The 20010-nt window shown below is 30.6% G+C and overlaps 2 protein-coding genes and 1 non-coding gene across 3 annotated transcripts; 1 reads left to right on the top strand and 2 right to left on the bottom strand.

Annotated features, from left to right (window-relative positions):
- Positions 1-275: 275 nt before the first annotated feature.
- On the bottom strand, positions 276-617 carry LOC123892113 (protein GLUTAMINE DUMPER 5-like). The gene has a single exon (XM_045941952.1). The coding sequence runs from the start codon at positions 615-617 to the stop codon at positions 276-278; it is 342 nt and encodes a 113-aa protein (XP_045797908.1).
- A 4624-nt stretch (positions 618-5241) lies between these two features.
- LOC123893323 lies at positions 5242-5329 on the top strand. The gene has a single exon (XR_006803430.1). It is a non-coding gene; the product is annotated as a small nucleolar RNA Z159/U59 (small nucleolar RNA).
- Positions 5330-13465: 8136 nt separating this feature from the next.
- LOC123889374 (zinc finger protein CONSTANS-LIKE 2) lies at positions 13466-16659 on the bottom strand. Its single transcript, XM_045938674.1, has 2 exons — positions 15526-16659; positions 13466-14176 (listed from the first exon to the last, which is right to left on the bottom strand). The coding sequence occupies exons 1-2, from the start codon at positions 16390-16392 to the stop codon at positions 13817-13819; spliced, it is 1227 nt and encodes a 408-aa protein (XP_045794630.1). The 5' UTR covers positions 16393-16659; the 3' UTR covers positions 13466-13816.
- Positions 16660-20010: the final 3351 nt, after the last annotated feature.

The raw sequence follows: 20010 nt of genomic DNA, 5'->3' as shown, positions 1-20010 counted from the left end.
AACTGAAATACTTTGAATCAACGATCTGTCAGCTGAGCTTCAAATTATAAGGTCTCATTATCCTTAAGAACAAGATAGTTAAGACGAAATTAAATATTATCATTTCATTCTCTTTAATTTACATTTAGAAGAGTTGATGACTAGAATAGAAGTATATCAACTACAAAATAAAAAGAAGAAATATTAAGGTATTTATCTTGAATTGTTGATGGACAAGAAATTGAAACCAAAACAAGAAAAGATTAATGAGAAAAACTTCTAAAGGAATTTGTTTGCTAAATATGGCTTATGGATGAAAGTGGCTTAGCCAAATGAGTAGGATTACTCTCTCCAGGCATAATCACAACAATCTTTGGCTCTAAATTCACCTGATCCATATCCATCACATGCATGTTGGATGATTTATCTTCATCATTAGGTGAGGTAGAAGATGAATATTGTTTAAAAAATGAACAAGCTATGAGGAGTAGTGCTATGGTTATAACTCCAAGAATGAAAGCTAAGCCACCAAAGATGTAAGGAACTGGAGAACTCAAGTTTCTTAAACTATTTGCTTCTGATATTGATGTTGCATTCATGGTGGAAAGGTTTCTTGCTAAAGTGCTATAAGGACCCATTTCTAATTTCACAATTTTTTTCTACAAAAAGATTTGGGTAAATGTTACATTTGATGGAATTTATAGTACACAAAGTACAACTGTACAAGTAATATAGGACTCTCTCCGTCTCAAAATAAATGTCGTTTAAAGTTTTTGTACACATATTAAAAAATGTAATTATGTTGTCAAAGAAAATAATATTTTTACTAAATTACTCTTATAAGTTATTGGTTTGTTTTTTTAAGAATAGTCTATTGAAAAGTGAGAGTGACATTTATTTTGAGACAAAAATTTAAGAGTTTAATTGTTGTGCATTGTCGGTGTAAAAATTCTTTACACATACATCCAATGATGCGTTGCCACATCATTTAATGAATGTGACACATCATGTGTTTTTAAATACCATACACGATGTGTCAGTATATTATTAGATGCATGTGTAAAATAATTTTACACTGACGGTGCATATAAATTAAATTCAAAATTTAATCCTAAAATGACACAGTTATTTTGGGATGGAGTAATTTATTTCTAGGAGGATTTGTGAAGTTAATTACCGAAATGCCAACGTACCTTTAGAATACTCTAGAAAAAAAATATTAATTCATTCTTTTTTTTTTTTACCGCATTCTTAAAGGATAAACTTAAAAATATTAATTCATTCTTATTTTATTTTTGACAGCATTCTTATTCTTTTTTTTTTTGGTCAAGTAGCCTAGTGGCAATTCATTCTTATTCTTAAATGATAAAATTGTTAAACATAAATTAATTGTCAACAAATTTTTTTTTTTTTTTGGTCAGAATTGTCAACAAATTTAATACCATAATCAATTTTTTCAATCTCCGTAATTTTTTCAACGCGGTTATATATCAATCAATTCTTAAATGATATTCAATTAGACCACTTTTATCATTTCATTTCACCTACACAAAATAATTCTAGTATGTAAATTTTTTGTTATATTAAATGTATTTTCAGAACACTTGATTTAAATTTCCTGAACAAATAGTAGCTTAACTTTTTTCTTCTTAATCTGTTTGCCTTTTTTTTTTTGGTGGCGTAAGAATATTTTCTTGACCTGCTTTTTTATTCATATTAGGATAAGATTGCGTAGGTTCTCTTCTTCTTTTTTTTTTTTCCTGTAATATATGATTCATTCATGTTATAACAATGAAGCAACTAATTTGAAAATAAATTATAAGCAACTAACAAGAAAACAAGGGGAAAATTGTGGACTACGGAAGTCTTTACATATTCAACTGTAGGCCCCACAAAACGTGTACTCTCTCCGTCCCAAGATATAAGCAAAAGTTTGTCAATAAAAAAGAATATATTTAGTCTCAATCTTTAACCAAATATATCAAGATTTTTTTGACTCAATTTTGTTTATATTTTGGGGCGGGTGGAGTATATGTATATTCAATTCCTAGTATGACATATCAACCGTTTTCTTTTACCCACATTTTTCTTGGCAGATATGCATTTCTTTCGTAATATTTTGAGAAATATATGTCACAATTTTTTCTTTCTTCTATAAAAGTTGCTAAAAATAGTGATTTCTAGTTAATAATGTTGCGTAGGTTCACAATTTTGCTTAAGTTGTTGTAGCCCATGTGAGCATGTGAAACTCACGTGAAACAAAAGAAGACAATTGCCAAATCCCTAGTTTTCATGTAATTGAGACAACAACACAAATAGTGTAATTGAGAATTGAGGGAGTGTGTGACGGCTTCATGGAGAAGAGAAGAGAAGAGATCTTTAGTTCTAAGTGATAAAGAGTGTGTAGCAAATTACTTAGATTGAGTTAAATAGATAGATTAAAAGAATTTTATATATCTCTGTATAACAAAATTGTATTAGAATTTAAAATCTCATAATCTATGTCATATTTTATTTTGTGTGTAAGAATATCACAACAATAATTTTATAATAGGTTATATTACACTTTTGATCTCATTACTTTCACAAATATACAATTTTAACCTCCTGACTTTTCATAAGAATATTTTTGTCCCTTAATTTTAGTCCATTTTACAAAATGTTTGACGGCAATAATTTTGAATAAGTTAACGTACACGTGGATAGTGGCTTACACGCCATGTCAGCATATGTGGCAAAACATGCTGACATAACATGTGAGTCTACGTATGCAAGATATGTTGACATTTCATGTGATTCACTCTTAAAGTTGGTGGAGGATCAACCTTTTGCCAAAAGGGCTAAAATTAGGGAGCCAAAATTGCAAGTTTGTGAAAGGGGGTAAAAAATGTTATTATGAAAGTTAGCGAGTCAAAATTGCAAGTTTGTTAAAGTTAGAGGGACACCAATACAATTTAGTCTTTAAAGTTTTATAGTATATGATAATTAAAACTTCGGCGAAATTTAATCAATCCATCTAAAAATTAGGGATGACAATGGGTAGGGTACTATAGTACCCATCCCCATACCCGTAGTTTGAAAAAATACATGTACTCATCCTCATACCCGTGTGGGCAACACCCTTTGTACTCGTCCCCATATCCTATGAGTACCTAAGTACTCATACCCGTACTCGTTACCCGCAATTTTACTAAAAATAAATCGATCAATTATAAAATATCATATCATTTTAATATAATTAATTCTTTTTTTAAGATTTTAATGTTGACTCGTGAAAATTATAAACAAAAATTTTATTAACATCATGTTAAAGTTCATTTCTTTGTTGACATATTCACATTGTATTTGTATTATGTTATAAATAAACATTTTTATTAAAAATGTGTAATAGTTTAACGGTGTTGTATTTTTTAAAATTGATATACATGTGTAATTATACAATAATATATATATATATATATATATATATATATATATATATATATATATATATATATATATATATATATATATATATATATATATATATATATATATATATATATATATATATATATATATATATATATATATATTATGCGGATATGGAGTGGGGTGGGTACTAAGGTGGTACCCGTACCCGTACTCATATTTGTACCTGTACCCAAAATGCGGGTTTTTATCCTACCCGTTATTAGTATTTTTTGCGGGTGCCTACTGAATATGGGTCAAATTGACATCTACTAAAAATGGTTCACAATTATAAGAGGAAGACGAAAAAAATACACCGTTCACAATTGGTCATAGTCTCATAGACATTTTTGTCAAAGAAAGAAAATAGTCTCATAGACATTGTATTATGTTGTTTAGCATGTCAAAAAGTTATGAAATTTAATGATGTGATTTTTATTAGTCTAAGTTGAAAATCAATGGGCTAACACATTATTATAGATTTAATGTTTGTTTAATCAAGTCATGTGGAAAATAGAATGAAGATCGATGGTAGCTGGGTGGATTGGTATAATTGCATAAAGCAAAAACTTTTGAGGGGTCATTTGGTTTAAAAATAACTTCAAGTGGAAGTAGTTGATGGAAGATGGGTCTCCCTTTAAGACTTGCAAAAATATCAGGTAAGGAAATTTGTGGAAGGGTCCCTTAGCACTCACATTTAAGAGTTTACATTTTGACAATAGAATTCGTATGATATTCAAAAATGGCGAACTGCGGTGTCTGATGTCTGATACGTACTCGATATCGAACCTTGTTTGATATTTTTCGATACACGTATCGGAGAATTATCGGCAATTAATATTATTTTTTTTAAAAAAATATAACTGATACGTGTCGGACAATTAATGCTCTTTGATGATGAAAACGTAGGAAATGAGACTGATACAATTCTTGTTTACTTTTAAATATTGAATGTTTGAGTTTGATATTACCAACTATGTCTTTTTTGGGTAGTACGTATTTTTTTTATAAGTAAATTGTTAGTATATTATATTGTTATGTTAGCTTTTCTTCTTGTCAGGACTTGAACTGAACTATGGATTTTCAACTCCTTAACTCTTAGCTCAACTAGCTTAACCAGTTGAGCTATCCATCGCAACCCCTTTTTGGATAGTACTTAACTTAAGTTAAGCTATCCCGACCGTATCGTATCGGATATTTTAAAAAATTTCCCGTATCGCTGTATCGGTGTCGTATTGTATCGGTATCGTGTTATGTATCGGGGCTTCATATGTGGTTATCTATTTAAACTCACCTTATTTTTTATTGGGAAAATTCGAATTGATTGACTTTTAGTTTGTTTTCCAATTTCAAAGGACTCTGATACTTTTTCAATCATAAACAGTGCATTGTTAGTTCAATCGTGAGACTTATTAATTTAATGGAAAAAAAACTTGTCTCACTTGTAGACTATATATTTAGGGGTGTTCAAAAAATATTTTTACCACTAACCACACCACTGACCAAACCTTACTCAAATTTTAATAGCCCAACCCATTTTAAAAAATAACCACATCAGCCCAATAAAAAATCAACGTAAACTGGACCCCAATAAAAAATAACCACATCAACCTATTTTAGTTTGACTTTTTGTTTTTCTTTTGATTCTTGATATGAATTTTTTTTAGAGTTCCAATTTTCTAAAAAGATTGTCATTCTAATGTTTATTTTTTTAGATTAAATTTAAGTTTTGCTTTGAAGTGTTATTTTTTTATTTGTTTTTGATCTATGTCTTGTGAAATTTGTATTGATTTGAAATCGTTTCCTAAGAAATCCTCTAATGATGATCAAACCAATAACTTTCGTTCTTCTAAGTTATCCATGCGGAAATTATATGGAGACCTGAATGAACTGAAGAGGCTTTCTAATGTTTTTCTTCCCATTTCCATTGTTACAATGTCTTTCATTTTTTTTTATCTAGGATAATAAGTCGGCAATAAGTTGGGCTACAAAATTCTTTATGAACAAGTCTTCTCCAATCTCCATGATCATATTTGTCAATTGATAATTTGGATGGTTTCTTTTTCCGCCCCCAAGTTTTTCTTTTGGGGCAAAATATGTAGAAAACTTTGAAAAACATTTTTCGGAGTGTTTTTTTGGTGTAAATTTACACAAAAAGAACTTTGAAAAACATGTTTTTCAAAATACTCCGCACATAAGGAAAATCTGGAGCTGGAAAGAGAAAATCCTAACCTTAGTAACCTATATGGGCATTCATATCTTTGGTGCAAAGCGTTTTAATGAACTTGGCGGTGATTGAAATCCAAATTCCAAACATTGACAGATAATTCAATTCGTAATGTGATTTGACTTAGAAATGTGTAAAGTGTGAAAGTGAAAAAATTACGAGAATTGATTTGTTTGTAAACACGGAAAAAGCATATTGGTATTGACCAGTTGTAAATAGAGAATCCATAAGTAAATTTGTAGCAAAGATATTTGGAACAAAACCATTAGATTATACCATACAGCATAAACATCAACGAGAACATTGTGTTGTTTACTTGCATGCGACTAAACGGAAATCATTTTATTGAAATGAGTAATAATTTTGCGGTGTATATATATATATATATATATATATATATATATATATATATATATATATATATATATATATATATATATATATATATATATATATTATTTGAACTCTAGACCTCCAACTACTTTAATTCTTAGCTCAACTAGCTTAACCAATTGAGTCACCCTTTTGCGATAGCCTGTATATATATCTTATTCATCTTAATATCCATCACCCACAAATTCCTTTGTCGAGGAGGCGGGTATCGATAGGAATTTAGGGTTTTTAATGGAATTGAAGTTTGTATGTTTTGCCAAAACCATGGTTTTTTTTTAATCTTGTTGATTGGAAATTGGGTTTGTGTTTTCATCATGTTTGAGGATGTGATGGTGTGATTAAATGACTTGCAAAATATATGTGTACACAAGTTCATTGATTTTTATTCGATACTCTCTTTGTTGTAGCTAAGGAGACTAATAGAGGTACGAAGATAGCTGATTGATCGAAGAAATCTGAAGAGTCTCATTATATAGATTTCATGAATTTGTAGTTTCTTATCTGTATTAGAAAATCTAAATCTCACTTTTGTGACTTGTTTCCAAGATATATTTTCTTATCTTGTAGAAGACTCTCTTGTAGTTTTAAATGCAATTGGATGGTATTAGGTATTTGAACAAAATTTACTCTATAATTTTAACGTATCAAGTATCAAGAATTTAATATTCCGTTTAATATTTTCGATATTTTATTTGGGATGTTATATTAGTTGTGGTTAGCTAATCTTCTAATATATTCTTTTAATCAATTATAAACTTTTCAAGTTTCAATTATATGATCGGTTGTCGTTAATCATATGTTTCTGTGTCCAACAAGTGATGAAAGATCCGTTGTACCTATTACTCCTTCCGTACCACAATATAAACTCAATAATTTTGGGGACAATTTTGTTACTTTTCTTAGGTCCATGCACTAGCGGACCTAGGGGTGGGCTGAGGTGGGCCGCGGCCCACCCCCACCCCAAAAAAATATATATTTTTTTATATTAAAGTATTAATTTAAATGTATTATTAATTTAGAGTTTATTATTGATGATTATAAATAACTCGGTGCACATATTAGTTCAAATATTATTGTAAATATTAGTTCATGATTAATTGAATTTATAGTATTAGATAAAATTAGCAATTGAACTAGCATATATAAATATGAAATGACATTAAAAAAAATATATTTAATTAATATTTAATTTTTTAAGTTCCATATTTTCACATTTGTTGCAATTTTAGTCCTATCTCATTTTTTTTCTTTTTTGCCATAAAAATAGCGGATTTTAATGCCAAAAAAATATGAATTTTGGTCTCAAATTTGATATTTCATCTTTGGAGACAATAAATCACCTTTATGGCCAAAAATCTCAATTTATAGAGTAAAAATATAGATTGTTGATACCAAAATTGTAACCTATGAAAACAAAGGGACCAAAAAATTCAATTCGAAAATAGATCGACTATTTGCCGGCCCACCCACAATATTTTTTCTGGTTTCGCCACTGGGTGCATGCCCTCACTTTTGTTTGCAAGTGTAGAAACTATCTTCACACTGAAGTTGGTTCTGCTCTGCTGGAGTTTGTAGATCTTAAAGCAATATATTTGGCCATGGTTAGTTCATCAATGTGCTTTTGGGGCCACGAACATGTTTTCTTTTCAAAGTTGAAAGTTTGAGACAACTCTTTCATTAAGAACCTCTTCTTTTTCTATCTTGAAAGCAATACCATGATTTGTGTAAATACTTTAGCAGCTTACACGAAAAATAATTTTGTTGTGTTAAACCTCCGATTTTCAGTAGAATCAGGCCCTAATTTAGAGTTCGGCCGAAAATAACTAAACTTTTACCAATGTTTGGACTATGTGCATAATTTGAAATACGGATCTTCCAAATTATTTGTTATATAGAAAATAAAATTTTAGAATGAAACATAAGCCTATATATTATTCTCACACTCCCTAAAAAATCACTAATGTTTGTCTATAACAAACAACGTTTCCGACAAATTTTTCCTCAGCAACTACGATAGAAAAACGCGCCTTTCTGCAATAAACTGACACAAGAGCGTATTCTAGGAATATTTTTTCGGTAACATTTGACGTTTGCGAGGAACCTCTTTTCCTCGGAAAATTTTGTAGGAAACAGAGAATTTCTAGTAGTGGATTGATAATGATCATTTCATATGATCATTATCAATTTTATTTATCCGTCTTTACAATTACTTTTTGAAGATCATCTCATATGATCAAAGCCAGTAAAGTGTATGACATACAAAACAAATAAGGGGGTATTAATACCAGTATATATGCAACAACCTTCAAGAGTTTTTCTACTTTGTTCTATATTGTATCTCATGCCTTTTATAAAGTGCATGCACTTTAGAGGACCACTATGTGACTCTTGTAACTAAAAGACAAGCTTATTTCTCCTGTATTTTTCTTTTATTATATTCGAAGATATCTTATCTTTCCAAATATCTCTTCACTCACATCCTTGAAGAGTTCATTTTTTTGTTAAGTAGGGCTAGAAAACCCACCTTAAAGATGAATAAGTGAAGTGTCCTGAGTTCGAACTCGGCTCCTGCACATATAGTGTGATGTCCCTACCAATTGAGCTAAGCTCACGAAGAAGAAAAGTTCATTTTTCTAATCAATTAGGAGTTTGTGAAACTAAAAATTGCTATATTGGGACCCGTTTATTTGAAAATATTTTTTGGGGTGAGATGGGTAGCTTAATTGGTTAAACTATAGTTGAGCTAACGGTTAAGGAGCACGAAGTTCAGGGTTCAAGTCCTGACAAAGGAGGAAAAACTAACATAACATTGTAATACTAACATTGCTTGTTAAAAAAATGAAAATATTTTCTATTAATTATTTCCTAAAATATATGATATAACGATTATTGGGTTTAGTTGGAACAATGGCTTAACCAAACTTTTCTTATTTATTGTTGAACTCCAAATTATTAGGGGCTCATCCCCTAAAAATCAAAGAGTTAACATTAAAAAAAATGTATAGTTAACATTTAATTTAGTTTTTTTTTTATTATGATATTGATATGAAATTTTTATCGCCGTTAGTTATCCACATATTTAAGGAGACCAAAACCCTACCACTTGGACCAATTCATTGTTGATAACATTTTATCTTTATTCGTCATATTAATAACCCACTTCTATAACTCTATTTTTTCGGGTTTTTAAGTAAACCTAACACACATTTTTGAAAGAAATCACAAATGTTTGAAAGAAAAAATATTTGTACAAAGTAAACAGACTCTTAAAATATGATTTCATTGTTAAGTTGTCTCATTTATGAATATACTTTTTATATGAGTAAAGGTCTACAGACCTTTAAATTAGACAAATCCAAAAAATAGTATAACCATAATATATTAACAATTAATATGATTTTTTTATACAGCTTATATATGATAAAGAATATTCCAGCCACTCTGGTATATATCTTTGCTTTGCATTAATTCATGAAATGTGGAATGAATGGTGGCTTTTGTCACTAGCTAAAAAACATGTTGCAACCAATAGCTTTGCTGATTTTGATTATTCCAATATTTATGGACCATGACAACAAGGAAAAAGATAACAAAGCATCCCAACTTGATTCATGCATGATTTTTTAATTATCAAGTGTTGGGGAGTCCACATTGCATGGAGAGCATCAACCGACCAATGATCTGTTCTAATAAGAAACTTTGATACAATATCTTCAAATAAAATCTTAAAGCTTTAGTATATATAGGCTACATATTTATTCAATGAAACTATCTCGATTGATAAGCTAAGAGATATTGAAGGAGTATGAAATCAGGAGATCCCATGTTTGATCTCAGAAACTAACGTAACTATTAATTACTAACATTTGTTTATAAAAAATTATAAATTATTTTTCTCATATATTGGGTGCGTTTGTTTTAGTTTTAAGAAAGTGATTTTTTCTTTGTATTTTTTTTTTGACTAAAAATAAAGGATATTCATTCATTCAAACTGATAGAATACATCGATGTAATACAAATTCAAATTTGCTAAAAACAAAAAGGATGAATCTGCAAACAAACTCACAGCATCCATGTTAATAGCATAAAACGGCAAATTACATAAGCCTACATATATGACTATATTGAAGTGTCTGGAATGTCCATGCCCCCAGATCTGCAGCGTTGATGACACAAAAGTCGACATTGGATAGATTTGTACTTGGTCGGATCTAATCCTTCAACCTGAAACAAATGAACACCGCACAAAGACGGGAAAACAAAATACACCGCACAGGGACGGCACAACAGAATACACCGCACAAGGACGGGATAACAAATAACACAAAACCAAACAAATATGTGAAAAATCACACTTATTTAATAACGAGAAAGAAAAAACAATTTGGAGGGGTGATTTTAGGTCAAGATTTGACCTGAAATCACCCCTTTTTGATAAACTAAGAAGAAGAAAAAAGGTGACGGCTAGGGTTAGAACCTAGGAGATGAGAGAAAAAGAGATAGGATGTTGTAATTAATTCTTTTGTTTTGTTCTTTTTTCTTTTTTTCTTTGTATTTTAAAAATGTTTTTTTATGATAACTTGATTAAAAATAGTAAAAGTTATTTCAAATTCATCTTTTTATGAATAAAAAGAGTGATTTTGACATTCCATAACTTAAATATTAATGTTAGAGATTTTAAGTTAATAAAAATCATAATTTTTTTAAAAAATCTCTCAAAAATGATTTTTATGAAAAGTTATTTAAAATAACTTTTTTTTTTTTTTTGAAATTTTAAGATAAGCTATTTAATCCGATTTTTCATATGAAGCTTTTATAAAATAATTCTTTGTTAATTTTTTTTTAACAAAAGTCAGTACACTACAAAAATAATTTAAAAAAATGCCAAAACAAACTGATCATTATCATCTTATATGAATCTAACCTCTCACACAAATTACATAATCATCGATCGTCATGGATGACTCTGCCCTTAGATTCATTTAAATAATTTTTTCTTCAATTTTAAGTAAAATATTCACTTCCACGATGGCAAAAAGTGCAAGGAAACTTTTCTAGAGCACTCCAAGATTAGGAAGGGGACAAAACATCACAATTTCGCCTTATTGGTGAAGAGGGTCATATTGATTCCTCTTTAAGTTATAACTCACATCACATTGAAAGTAAATCTTGTAATTACATAGCTTTTGTATTTCATTTGAAATTACATTTAAAGTGTTTGCATGATATATAATAGAGAATCGATTAAGCTTTATTTGCTTAAAAGGTTTCTTTATTTGTTTCTTTATTACTTTCTTTTCCTTTATCCCAATCCAATCATATGTCAACTAAAATGTTTAATCATGAATCAAGTTATTAAAGCTAATAAAGTTTCAAATGTATGTTCATACAATTTGTATGTGGTAAAGGTCAATTCTAACATGCACAAGTGCATCGTATTTTCTATCATTATAACAAATACGAATTTTACAAATTTCACTGTTAGATTGATAGTTTATATCATATAGATTATTCATGTCAAATTTTAAAGAAATTGAAAATCATATGATGTGTCATTGAGATCCATCGAAATTAACGGTATTTAATAAACCGTTAATCTTGACGGTTCTCAATGACATATCATATGATTTTCAATTTCTTTAAAATTTGACATAGATAATCTATATGATATAAACTTTCAATCCAACGGTAGATTTTGTAAAATTCGTATTCGTTATAACGCTATTGTTAACTTGTGTATCATAAAAGACATGATACACTTGTTCATATTAGCCAAAGCCTGTGGTAAATCCATCATTACATGTGCATAACTTTTCAAAATATAAAAAAAGGTATTATACTATTATGGCATTGGCAGCTAATGCTAGACGATCATTTATAGAAAAAATATATATTTTCTTCTTTTAGAATATCACAAAAGCTCTCATAATTAAATTGGATGATGTAGGTCCATTAAAACATACAGAGCAATGATAGAAGAAGAAGAAGAAGAAGAAGAAGAAGAAGAAGAAGAAGAAGAAGAAGAAGAAGAAGAAGAAGAAGAAGAAGAAGAAGAAGAAGAAGAAGAAGAAGAAGAAGAAGAAGAAGAAGAAGAAGAAGAAGAAGAAGACAATTTTTTTTTTTTTTTTGGTTTTTTACCACCAGTTTAATTTGGTTCGAGGGTCAGTGACATCAAGTGGTTTCAGCCCCCTTCCTATCTTAGTTGCGGGGGATCGAATCGTGGTTCTCCCTACCAAGATCAGCGTCAATCACCACTGAACCAACTAACGATTGGTTAAAGAAGACAGATATATGGTCATTGGCCATGTTATAAAATCAAAGAAATGATTAAGGAATTATATGCATGATTTATTAATCTCAATTTCCTATCTAATTATTGGTTTTGTTTGGATTTTTTAGGTTCTTTGGTCTATCAACCATAGAACATTAATCCACAAGTATCTAATTATTGAGGGACAAAATTAATTGATATTTGTTCCGGATTGAACTAAGGCCCACAATGTTGGTAGCCCAATAACCTCCTAGGCTCAATATAGCTCACTCTCGTTTCAAACTAGAGATTCTTCTGCCATCTTATCTATTTTTTGCACACCTTACGTGTTTCCATTTATACTCTTCTGCTACTTAAGTAGATGACGTTATAAAAATGATTTTTTTTTAAAAAAAAAATGCCGTCCGCTACTTAAGTGCGGACGTTATAAAAACAATTATGGTTGGATTTTCCACTACCTAAGTGGCGGACATGAGTATTTTTGTAAATTCGTAGGACGCACGAAAAAAATCAGTAGGATGACAAAAGAAAATCCCTCCAAACTAAGACTCATCACCCTCCCATAACGGATAAATGACCCTTGTCAGCTCCCTATGGTGCACTACTCACAACGAATAAATGACTCTCGCATAGAAAGATATATTCTTCACTTCACTCACACTTTGGGCCGTAAACACTCCCACTACTTTAAGGACTAAATTGCTATTTGTAAATTAGAGGGGCTAAATTCACCAACCCTTTAAATTTCATGATAATTTACTATTCAATCCCCAAGTCAAGTTAAATCACTTGAATGCAAATTGTATAAATTTCAAGGTTTGAGGAGCTTATGTAAATATGTGGCAGCCCTTGTATATGAAGCATCTTAAATTTAACATCTAAATGATGAAGTGTTGGAGACTAGAGAGAAACATTCTTATTGCCATATATATGACTTGAGAAGTTAATGAGTTTTGGTCCCTCAAAGTTAGTTAATGATTCTGCATATAAGATATAAGATATAACCAAAATAACAGTCTAGGATAAAATGCAAAAGCAATATTATGGTTATAATCCTCTTTACTGTATCAATATATATATATATATTAATTTATTAATTTATTCTAGAAATTACACACCACAATACAAATTGAGAAAAATTACAATTTTTTCAAAATATGCTGACTATAATTTAATAACTTAATAATATAAGGACTGTATTTACAAATAACAGTCAAATTCAAAATACAAGAAAACAAGATAATAAAACATATATCTAATTAGTAGAAAAACTTAGTAATAGTAAAACATAAGTGATAGCAATTTTCTTTGGTCATGTTTCTCGACCTTCCTCTTAGTGCATATTTAGAATCACAATGAGTTTGACGAAATCACTGTGATTTTGTTGAAATTTTGAGTAAATTTTGACAAAATTACCGTGTACACGTAATTCTGCTAAACTCGATGTCAATTTAAATATGCTCTTAGTTTTCTGGTCATTTTGTTTAACCTCATATTTAGAATGAGGGAACAATGCCATATCCAACTTCCGTAATTAATGATGTGGAAAACATTTGATCAACTTCAGCATCTGCATCTGTTCGCTTTGCGAATCGACCTTTTATACGCGGTCGAGTCTCTGCATAGGCTTTCCTTGAGGCATACCTAATTGTCTTCTCAAATTTTCTTGTTTTCTTTTTCTCTCTATACCTTAGAACTCTGGCTTCTCTGTCCATTGGTGAGAAATGAGAAGACATTTGAATTGGAGGACCTGAAAATAGGTCAATTGTTCCTTTTGAAGTTCTTGAATAGTTCATTGAGACATCTCTCATTGTTGATTCTGGTACAACACCAACATCCATTGATGAAACTGAAACCTAATTTTCAATAGGAAAAAAAAAATGAAATAAAAATTAGTAACCAAAAAAGGTTTATGAGATCGATGTTTTCTATGTATGAAATTTACACAAATGACCATTTTACAACTGTCTTTCGAGAGAATTTGAACTCCGACACTTATAAAATTCAACTCTTACCACTAAGCTGGCATCATTAAAGATCATTATGTTACAACCCATATCGCTGTCGCGGATGGAATTTCTTGACAAAGAAATAGCATCGATATAGAAGTTAGATTTGGCGGAATTAGATTCTGGAGGTGGAAAATTGAAGAATATTGCCCTTAAGATAAATATTCCTCCAATTATTAGTAATCACTACTTGTCCTAGCAAACATATTAGAATCTAAAGGGAAAGCCTTAAACACAACTTGTACTTTTTGTTCTGTACTGATAAAAGGCTATAAGGAATATACTAAGAAAATTGATCAAATCTACCTAATAACATTTGGAAATTAAAAAGCTAAAGCAAGAAATTTTCTTATGTATATTGGAAAAAAACAAACTTAGAACGTTTCTAGCAACAAAGCATGATGCTTGGTCCTTAGATTCCTTCCACAAAAGAAAAAAGTGTAAAGAACAAAAGGCTAAAGAAAAAAGGGTAAAGAGAGTTGAAAAGTTTCAAAAAGAATCAGAAACACCATGTTTGTATGAAATTGTTCAAAATGGAAAACAATCTAGGATGAAGATTATGTTCATAAATCAGTACAAATGCAGAATTTGAACCATAAAGTTAAAGTTTACAAGTTTTGAAGCCAACAATGGCAAAAACAACATGCTATTCTTGGGGAGGCCAAAAAAAATTATATTTCAAAAGAAGAAATACTTCAAATTTATGAAGCAGAAACACGGACACCGAATACAACACTGACAAATAGAAAATTCAACGTATTCAAATGTGTTGGTGACATGTGTCGGACATCAAACAAGCCTTTAGATACCAATTCAAGATGCTCGCACAACCTTGGAGAAATTGATATTACAAAAGGAGATATATACCTCAAATATCATCAATTTATTCAAGATACCAATTTATCTGAAATAAGAGTTTGACTTTATAATCTTAATGAGCGGAGTTAAATCCTCCTCTCAGAACCCGTTGCAAAATGACAATTATTGTCATTTTAATTAATAATTTCCTCTTCCCTAATTTTTTTTCCGCTAAAAAAATACAAATTCAAGAAGCTGGAGATCTTGAATTAGATTAATTTTAGATTCACAAAAATGATTGTTCAAAGAATGCCACTAAGTTCAAAACAAGCTAGAAACCAATAATCATTAAGTCAAACAAAAACACAAGGACAAAAATAAGAATTGAAGAATCTTACACTTTGACTAATAGAACCACCATTGTAACTGAATCCAGCTTTGGAAGATTCAAACTCCAACCCAAGTTGAAAATTCTGTACTTGCTGTTGTTGAACAGGAACAACACTATCCCCAACATAGCTCTTTTGAGGAACACCATAATGATCTTGCTGTTGATGACTATACTCATCATGATGAGTAGTAGTAGTAGTAGTAGTAGTATTGGTAGTGAAAGTGTTATCACCACCACCACAAGAATTACAATCCACAAGATCCAAATACTCATCAACCTCACCACTAAACAAAAAACCATTATTACCCTCTTGATTATTATGATCATTGCTATTGTTGTTGATGTTGTTGTTGTGGTTGTTACTATTGTTATTGCTATTCTTTAGTGGATTCAACAAAAGCCATGAAGCTGCTTCATCTTCCATACCTTCATCCTCCTCTTCCTCCACCTCACCACCGGCACAACCACCGCCGACAAAGCCTTCATCGTCGGCACCTAAAAGGGTCGTCGGAGGACCGTAAAGGTAACCGGAAATTGGGAGAATTGGGACACGTTGATGGCGGCTGGCAAGAGGGTTAGCAGAGTGGATATCAGCATCACAAGAGGAGCAAAGAGAAGCAGCATCAGCTTTACAAAGAAAAGCCGCCGGGGCACGCTCACAGGCCTCACAGACCCAAACACGCTCGTGCCTCGAGGCTACTCGGTTTGCTGCATGGATGCGCGAATCGCACCCAGCGCATAAATATGCTGAGTCTGCGCGGCAGAATACGGCGCATGGAGCAGAGCGGCATGTGTCACATGCACGTGGCCACGTGACCGCAGACCTAACACTTCCGGTGGCCGAGGTGGTGGTGAGGAATTCGTGCTCCAACATTTATGGAGAGAGGGAGGGATGAATGGTTTGTTTGTCAGTTTTGGACAGACAGTGTTAAGGAAATTAAAATATGTGAAGTTTGTATTTGCATCGATTGTTCTTGCTGTTTTGGGAGGTATTTGGAGTTTTAAGAGAATCTGTGTAGGACACGTGGCAGAAAATTAGTGGAGTGGGAAGGTTGTGACATTATCTATCTTGTGGGTGGCTATGATTTGTGGTAGGGTCATGTTTTAGAGTCAGAGGATTGAGATTGTAAATGTGCTTAACAATCATGAGAACAAAAAGTAAAACTACTAACAAAGGTTTAATTAGAGACAAAAGTATGCATTCAGCTTTTAAATTTGATCATTTTTTTTATTGGTCTTTTAATTAATTTATTTTTTATAATTGATCTATGTTACATTCTTTTTGGACGGTTAACTTTTAAGTTAGGTTAAAATATGCATTTGATCGTTTAAATTTACCCCATTCTTTCTAAATTATTGTTATGAAGTATTAAATTTTACAAGCTACTTTGCAAGATGACGTCTTTGGGGATTAGAAGAGCTCAAGGATTAGGCCTCTGTCACGCAGTTTGTCTACGGAGATTTACTTATAAATGTCACAGAAGAATTAATACTGTAATATATGAAAACACCATGATATGACCGCATATTTCATAATTTTATAGTTGTTAATCTTGTTCTAAGATGTTGATATCATTATTCTTTGTTTTGGCATGTGAATTCTTGCATATGGACATGTAGACATGGCAGTGTTAACATTTAACTTGAGCAATATGTTGGCCCTGGTTTGTTATATGTTTGGAAGACAATACAAGAGGCAGAAGCCATGTGTCAGTGTATTTCCATAATGATAAGGTGTTTTCCTATTCAACTCTAATATGAAGTGTTGAGTCATATATGAAGTATTGATATTTTAGATGTTTATGTCACCGACTAATTACTCCCTCCGGTCCTTTTTATAAGGAACAATTTGGGAAAAAAATTTGGTCATTTTTATAAGAAACAATCATTAAATTTATTCTTACAATTCCATTTTTACCCTTATTAAATTGTATCTATTCCAAAGTTATGCATTAATTAGAGTGATATATTCCCTAAGGATAAATTAATACACCAAGGTTAGTTTTGGAATAGATTGTAAATTTTAGAATTTTTATTAAGAAAGATAAGATTTCTTGGTATGTGTGTTTTTTCCAAATTGTTCCTTATAATAAGGACCGGAGGGAGTATGATACATCGTTATATGTAACACTCATACTAGTATTTTAAAACTTTAAAGTTTATCATTTATAAATTTAACATAGTAAGGTTATAGCCTTATAGGGAGGAATTTTTTAATCTTTCCATCACACCATATATTGTATCTTATAATAAAAATAGGAGATGAAATTCCTTCCTTTTTAATGAGCAAAAGAGGTGACAATTTCTTGCAATTGAAATTCCGTCATGTTTTATAGTGCAATAGCGGTAAAATATATTAGATTTAGTGATAAATTTACTCTTTAAATCTAATAATTTTTACTGTTGCACCATAAAAAGTAGTAGAGAAGTAGAGAATTCATATATCAATTATTGAATCTTTTAAGAGATTAGGGTAAAAAAGAAAATGGAATGTAGTGTTAAAAGTGCTAATTAAATAATTAACTTGGAAGGAGGGCTAGCTTTAATTCCAACCAAAAATGAAGATGGTGAAACCATGTGCAAAGTGCTAATCTTTTCTTCCTCTTTAGGACTTTATTATATGATGATAGCGAACTTGTCTTTGAATTAGTTTTAGTTGTTTTGAATTGGAGAAAACATGTGGTGGATAACACTCTAAAGCCTACCTAAATGGCAAGGGGATCATATCCACATTAAGTATATAATTTGTTTATACAATTATATATAAATAATACTAATACTTATTTTTAATATATTTAAATATATCATTTTAAAATATATCGATCAATTCATTTACATTTTAATTTTTAATGGAGCAAACTTTCATGGTGGAAACTTTTGAGAATATATACACTTATTTTTCTGAGGGCAAAAGAATTAATTGCATTTACTTCAATAAGTGTGTAGTTACGCTATTTTTAAACGGTTCAGTAAGCCGGATACCGGTGATTATTATAAGGGATCTTAGCTCTTTTTCTGTTTAATTTGGCACATTTGCTTGCTTTTGTAGATTTACTATTATTTTTTGTATTCATGCTTTTGTAGATCATAAAAAATGATTTGAATCCTAGGTTTGATTTTCTAAATCGATACAAGTGACTACTTTTTGCTAACTTCCATATTTTAATCGCAAGAATTAAGAAGCTAACTTTTTGGTATGTACCTAACACTAATGATATAAGTCAATTTAATTATATTTTTTTTTGCTTGTGTTCTATTTTGGGAGCAGAGCACTGCCTTATCATAATGCTAAAAAAGTGAAGCAATATAACATCAATTAAATCATGTATATAAGGCTTTTTCTAATGTGAACAAGTCTATTAAGTCTTTCACCATACACAAGATTTATAATTCATTGGATTAAGGTATTACATGGAACTTATAATAGACCACCTGTAGAGTATGTTTCCCCTCTCTTTGCAATTCCTAGTGTTTCATGGTAGCATTCGCCTACATATAAATATTGATTGTGAAAACTTGTGTCAGTTAGACCATAGTCCTTACCAATATAAACGTAGTACCTTCACATTTGAAATTTGCGTATCGAGTAATTAGTCTCAAGTGATTAATAAATTTTTTTAGAACAAATCGTTTAAGAAAAAAATTGAGTTTAATTTTTTTAAAAAATTGATCAGATTTTACGTACCTTATAACTAAATTTTATATTATAAGAATAATTTCTTCTAAAAATCGAAAAATTAACATAAAAAAAATATAATTAAAATTTGCCATGAGGGACATGTTTGTTATCACAGTTGGAAAAAAAGTGGAATGCATTTATTTATGATATAGTACCATCATTAGAATGAATGGCTGTGAAGAGGTTGACTATGCAGTTAGTACTGAACAAGTGATAATTCCAATATAGGGTAAGCATACTATATAGTTGGGGAGTTGGCGGTTGGCCTAATGTTAGCTTCAAATGTCTATGTTAGGCAAATGTGTTTATGAAGTCACTTTGATGAAATTACGCTACTGTTAGGTAACGAAGGCGTAGTCGGTCGGAGATCATTCACATTAGATTTAAGAATAACTCTACGACTACAAGTGAGTTTGACATCACACTTTAACCCAAAACTAATGCAGTCGCTTTAAAAACGAGAACATAGACCGAATTTTGTAATCATACCACTTTAAAGGAGGAAACATAGTCACAATTGACCTACTTAGAGTTGTTGTTCTAAGGAAAATTGGGGAACTATTCAGAGCACTTAAATGAGATTACGCAGATATCTTCTAGCTTAATTAAGGTCGTGAGTTCGATCCCTAATTTGGGCATGCAACAATGTTAAAATTTTTAGAAAGAGTTTGTCACTCATTTGAGTTTCATAAGGTTCGAGATATTAATCTCTACAGTTCCGCACAGAAATATCCGATTTATGTAAAAAAAGAATTGGGAGAACTGATACATGGTGTGGAGCATATTATGTGAATGTAAGTATAAACTGTAAAC

Source organism: Trifolium pratense, linkage group LG6, assembly GCF_020283565.1.
Source record: "Trifolium pratense cultivar HEN17-A07 linkage group LG6, ARS_RC_1.1, whole genome shotgun sequence".
In the NCBI taxonomy this organism is placed as follows: domain Eukaryota; kingdom Viridiplantae; phylum Streptophyta; class Magnoliopsida; order Fabales; family Fabaceae; genus Trifolium; species Trifolium pratense.
Note: the sequence above shows the minus strand (reverse complement) of the source record. Positions and strands in the feature narration are given on the sequence as shown.